The sequence below is a fragment of the Nestor notabilis genome, unplaced genomic scaffold, assembly GCF_000696875.1.
Source record: "Nestor notabilis isolate BGI_N333 unplaced genomic scaffold, ASM69687v1 scaffold5972, whole genome shotgun sequence".
NCBI lineage: Eukaryota > Metazoa > Chordata > Aves > Psittaciformes > Psittacidae > Nestor > Nestor notabilis.
The window spans coordinates 30,263-36,491 of record NW_009919671.1 but is presented as its reverse complement, the minus strand read 5'-3'; the positions used below and the strand labels follow the sequence as shown (position 1 = coordinate 36,491).

The following is a 6,229-nucleotide window of genomic DNA, read 5'->3' as shown; positions in this document are numbered from 1 at the left end:
GCTTGCTCACCCCCCACCTCCCACTTCCTTCCTCCCCCCGCTCCCAAAGGGATGGGGAGGAGAATCAGAGGAATGTAACTCCCACCGGTTGAGATAACAACAGTTCAGTAACTAAGGTATAATACAAACCACTACTGCTACCACCAATAATAATAATGATACGGGAAATAACAAGGGGAGAGGATACAATTGCTCACCACCCGCTGACCGATACCCAGCCCAACCCGAGCAGTGATCTGGGCCTTCTGGGTGACTCCCCCCAGTTTATATACTGGGCATGACGTGCTGTGGTATGGAATACCCCTTTGGCCAGTTTGGGTCAGGTGTCCTGTCTCTGCTTCCTCACGGCTTCCCCTTCTCTGTGGCAGAGCATGAGACTGAGAAAGTCCTTGGTCAGAGTAAACATTACTTAGCAACAACTAAAAACATCGGTGTTATCAGCATTGTTCCCAGGCTGAAAGTGAAAAACACAGCACTGCACCAGCTACTAAGACGGAGAAAAATGACTGCTGTAGCTGAACCCAGGACACATCTGTTGGTTCATCAGTAAGCAGTATTTATCCTCATGTTACTAAAACTATACCTTGGATAAACAAATAACAAGCAGGCCAAATATTTTTTTTTTTCTGTTAGTTCAGTATTATGCCTCTCCTTACTTACTTTGTTAAGTAGGGTAATTCCCACTGTTATAGAGGACCTTATAACTTATAAAAGTAAGTAAAAATTATCCGTAAAATAGGAGAATGAATAAATTGAATAACATTCGTATTGAGTTGTATTAAATAGTCATGCATCTTTTTGAGAGAGAGTCAGAGAAATTGCTTTTCTGAGTAAATACAGCATTATAGGTTGCTGTAGACTAATTGAGGTAAGAAGTTGTTCTACAGATCAATAAATTGTTTCTGTACTACAGTGACGGGTAAGCCGTATAGTTTATTGAAAGAAAGGTGAAGATCACTTACATGTATTTCAACAGTGTTTCAATTAGTGTAAAGTCCTGCTAAGTGGTATGACTGTCCTATGCAGTATCCTATACAGTACGTTAACTGGAAAAAAGTATTAATGTACTCATTTGATGGGCTAAGTGAATGTATCTGAGTGGATTTTGACATAGACTTGACAACCAAATCAACCTTTACAGAATCTTTATCCATAAGCCACTGAGCAGTTTCTCTAGAATAATTTAGAGCATCTCCAAGACTGAAATTTCTGTTTTACAAGAGCTCCTGGAATGCTGCAATGCTGGAAGTGTAGGAACAAACTGTTCAACTCGGGCAGATTTGGTGAAACAGATTTGATACAGATTGGTACCTGATCCTCAGGGCTCCTAACTTCACAAACAATTTTTAGAGTGTTGAGAGAGACTCATAGCTTACAAAAGCGAATCATGAATTCACAGTATGCACATCCCCCATTTTTTTTAATGTCCTATCCAAATTTATTCAATGCCCAAGGAGATGTTCAACTGAGCCTTTAGATGGTTCATCTACTTTCCAGTAATAAAGTTTACAAGAATTTAATCTTTATGAAGAACATCTACAATTTCCACCTCCAGTCTAAATGAATGTCTATAATACATTTTATATAACCTTCGTGTTGCTGAACTTCATCGTTTATGCATTCGTTGTTTTTAGATAATGCTGTTTGAAATTATCTAATTAGCTCTTGTCTGCATGAGACATCTTCAGTCTGTCTCTGTGAAGCAGTGGTAAAATACTTGTTGAGAGACATTTCTGACCTTATGATCTAAAAGTTTTTATTTTTTTAACAGTTTTCACTCCATCCATTTAAGAAAAAAAAAACCAAAAACAAAAACAAAAAACCAAAACAAGCCAAAAAACCCAAAACCATTTTGGTTTTACAAATACCAACAGATAATTAGTGGGTGATTTCAGATATTTGTTTTACTTGAACTTTTAGTATTTCGGAATGTTCAAAGCTGGTATCAGTAAGATGATTTCTGAAACAGATGGCTAACACTTGGGGTGTGATCGTAAAGCAGAGTGTAGTGTCATGTGGTTATATTTGAAGTAGCTTGACTATTTGGAAGTGTCTGATTAGTTCACCCTATCATATGGGTTATATCACTTCCAGTTCCCAAAGTGGCTTGATTATATAACATGTTCTTTGTGGCCTCTGCGTAACATATTTGTTGTAGCTTCAACCTTTTCCTTTTTCGAATGCATCAGTCAGAGCAAAAGTGTCAGAAGACCACATTTTGCATTTATTTTAACAATAAGTAAATTCCCAAAAGAATCTCATACCATCATTATAATTTTATGTATCAAATAAAGCAACCAGTAATATGACAGTGTCAGTTGACATCATCTGTAAGTATGAAGCACTGCAACAGAAAACAGAGCATTTATTTGGAAATTTGTGAAGATGGCTTCTTTATGCATATCGAATAATTACATCAGAGGATTAACTATGTGTTGCAATTGCCTCAACTACTAAGCAATTTTCCGGTTACATTGGTGTTGGTATTTTCTTTTTTGCATAAAAAATTACACTCTTTTTATGGTTCTGCTGGACATTTCTTCTTTCCCTTGGGATTTCCCTAATGCATGGTAACTTACTTTTCATTTTCCTAACAAACCTCCCTTTCATTTTGGACTAATTAAGTTCAGTGCACTTGTTTATACTTCTCGTGCTACTATTTGTTTATTATTATTATGCACTAGTATTACAAAACCAACTCAAGACTATAAATAGGCTTAAGAACCATTGTGTGAGGAAATAGACAAATTTGGAATAAAATCTTCCACTTACTAACAGGTGTCTAAAGTTACTTTTTAGTGATAACATCCATTTCCTCTGCATCTTCAACATCTGTAGGTTCATAATTTATTCAATGTATCCAACAAATAGTGTTTTTTCTGCTATAATGCAGATTTAATATCAGAATTCAATATAAATTTTGCCTTTCTACATACTTATTGAGGGCACCGCTGCCATCATGCTAGCCTGTTTTAACTTAGTAACATGGCCCACTGTCCTGCACCTCAGTATTGCAGTATTGCACTCAGGATCAAAGAAGGCCAAAGAGGAACATAGAAGAAACTCTGTAAAGTTTCAGAAGGTATATAATAACAGAAGTTATTTTGCGCTATTCTCTGTGTTGGTGTTTGGCCTCTGATGTAAACTGTGCAGATTGCTGAGGAGGGATTTGAATGGGGGATTGTTTGGCAGGGGGAGTTTGGTATCTATTAAACAAGTATTCCTCTTTTCAGTGCTGGTAGGTTTCAACATCCCTGTTGTGTTACAATGCTGGCATTATTGCAGGAAAATTCTTTCAGTCATCTTTCTGGCCTAGTTTCAGTCAGAAATTGCAGTTTAATCAGATTCTGTCTGCCACATTTTTTTCCTTGTGGTACCTTTTTGTCCCCCAGGCAACTTTGTACCTGTTAGGAAATTTAGTCCAAAAGGAGAGAGGCAGTTAAGAAAATTAGCTTTCAAAAAGTATTTTGTTTTCTAATGATTAAACAAACAGGTTAAAAAAAAAAAAAACAAACAACAAACCCAAACCTGAAAGGAAGTCATAGTTGTTATGGGTGCTTTTTATGAGCATGATTTTACAATACTTTTATGTATCCATTTCCTGGGTTTAGGATAACCCATTATGTTCATTTTCCTTTACTGTGGATGCCAGTTCAAATTCGTGTACAAAGGCTTTTGCGTAACAAAAACACTGTGAAATTGTAATGCTAAAATATTGAGACTTACTACATTTTTCTGTAGAAAAAAAATATGTAAGTGTTACAAAATGTTGATGCAATGTTGCAAAACTGATCAGATTTCAGAGAAAAGTGAATATAACATAGAAAGATTTTCCAGTTCAGAAGTACTCATGTGATGGTAAATTGGTGAAGATAAATATATTTTGGTTATGGAGAAGATTAGATTTTCAAAAATGCTGGTGTGAAGTAAGCTTCAGAATTAATTTTTGTCATATGTAAAGAACAGGAAAAATAGCTTTGAAAACCAAAATCCTGCATTAGGTAATTTGGATTTTGAATAGGGAATGAAGGCATCCAAAGTAAAATACAATTACCTTTTAAATTCTTTCAGGAATCGAAATTAGCTGATAGGGTTATTTGTCAGTTTTGCATATGAAATATTCTTTCATTTACTTACTCAGAAGTGTATCAATCACATAACGGTTCTCTAATTTAGTTTGACTACAAAATGTCCAAACTATTATGTTGTTTTTTCTTCCCCCTCAGAACATTATCAACTGTATGTTCCTGAATCAGCTCAAGTTGGATCAGCAGTTGGCAAAATCAAAGCAAATGATGCAGACACTGGTTCAAATGCAGACATGAAGTACACAATTATAAATGGTGATGGCTCTGGGGTGTTCTCTATATCTACTGACAAAGAAACAAGGGAAGGAATTATTTCCCTGAAGAAGGTAAGCAATAGTCTTTGAAAGTTCCCTGTGTATATAACTAAAATATAATGATAAATGCTGCATAAGCAAATACTATGATCAAAATGCTGTGTAATCCTATTGAACTGTGAATTTCAGCAGTGTAAGCTTCTTCACATTGCTTCTGGATACACTTTAAATCTTTGCAGGTGAGGCAGGGAGAAAAATTCAATGAAAGAAACAGTTATTTAAATCTTTTGTGCTTTTTGAATAGTCATATCTAATATAATAAACTAAATAATACTGAATTTTTTGTTAAGATAGTTTAATTCTTCTCTATGATGGTTTTGCCCTTTAAATTTCCTTGAAAGAAAGTAAAATTTGGCTGAAAGTTGTACTGTTGTCCCCAAACTGTATGACTCTCAAAAATTTTATCTGTGGCAACAAATGTATAATTCAGTTTTCATAGATGGTCATTCTTTGACTTACATGACAGCTGGCTTCTAAATTGTCCAGTACTGTGTACTGTATAATGTAAATACCAGCTTGCTTATAAAGGTTCAAAATGTAACTGATCAAGCCATCACACAGGTATCATTTTTATGACATTTTATCCCAGTCTATTTGAACTATTAATTTTAATGCACAAATCTACTTCCATAGGTAATTTCATCTTCATATTAGGTCCCTTAAACTGAGTTCATATTAACATTTCCCTAAGTTTCTACCAATTTATGCTAATACTTTACGCTTAGATTTAAGTTTACATTTATAATAACCCAGGGAAATGGGTTATTATATTTAAGTACTGTTTTTTAAACATCCTTTCCAACAAAAGGAAATTACCCAACAATCACTTCTTCATTTCATTTTTCACTTGGACTGACAGACATCAGGTAGCAATTCTTACATGGATTTGTCGTTAGTAAGTTTTGTAGACATCAATTATATCCATACAGCCTAACAAATAGAAGGATATTTGTATTCATATTTGCTAATATGTATTCTGGATCTGATTAATGGTAGGAGCAATGAAATCAGAGAAAATGTGGGAAAAGAGCATAAATAAATATTATCATAAAGAGTGCTGGGTTTTTCACTTCTGGGTAGATATGTATGTATTTATGGTTTAACTTTTTTTAAAAGATTTTGTAAGTGAAGGAAATCAGATTTTTCAAATTCATAATGATTTTAAAATTATTCCTATATCTCTGCATTATCTTAAAAAGTTTTAATGCAGTGTCATTTATAAAGGTTGCACAGTACCCAGCTGCTTCAGCCACATGGAAGTGAACTCTGTCTTTTTTATACCACCGAACTTATTTCCTGGTGGTGTTGAGTTAGCTAATGCCATAATCTTGCTTCTTCTTTAAAATGAGCACTGTTGTCTGTTTAAAAGTTCATTGTGACTGTTGTTCATTAAATACAACATTTATGCATATACTGAACATGAAGCAGAAAGGAAGAATTTGGAACAAAATGAGTGTCCACACATAAAAATGTGTAAAATTACATTTCTTACTGATTTTGGCAGACAAAATAGCTTTAGAGAAATTTTCACTGTTTTAGAATATGACAAAAGCATATGTTGTCTGTTCTTATACGTACACATGACAGTGATTTGAGTCATTTTCCCATCAAGGCAGGAAGGGGTATATTTTGCTCAGGTAATACTCTATTTCAATTGACCAGAAATTCAGTACTTAAAGTTCATAAATTCCTCGGAGAAGTTATAATATCCCTTTGTACAGTACAAAAAAGTGATCTCATTTTTTAAATTGCTTTTTTTACTCAGATCTTGTATGCAGTTTAATAAATATTTTGTGTACTTTGTGCTGTATATAAAATTATATATTT

The 6,229-nt window shown here is 34.3% G+C and overlaps 1 protein-coding gene across 1 annotated transcript in view; it reads left to right on the top strand.

The window, feature by feature from the left end:
* Window positions 1-4,226: 4,226 nt before the first annotated feature.
* Window positions 4,227-6,229, top strand: part of LOC104402447 (cadherin-18-like) — a gene marked incomplete at its 5' end in the record, with an annotated part of 30,336 nt that continues 28,333 nt past the window's right edge. Inside the window, one exon of the mRNA XM_010010326.1 lies at window positions 4,227-4,414. Coding sequence (XP_010008628.1) covers window positions 4,227-4,414 — 188 coding nt within the window. The remainder of the gene's footprint in view (window positions 4,415-6,229) is intronic.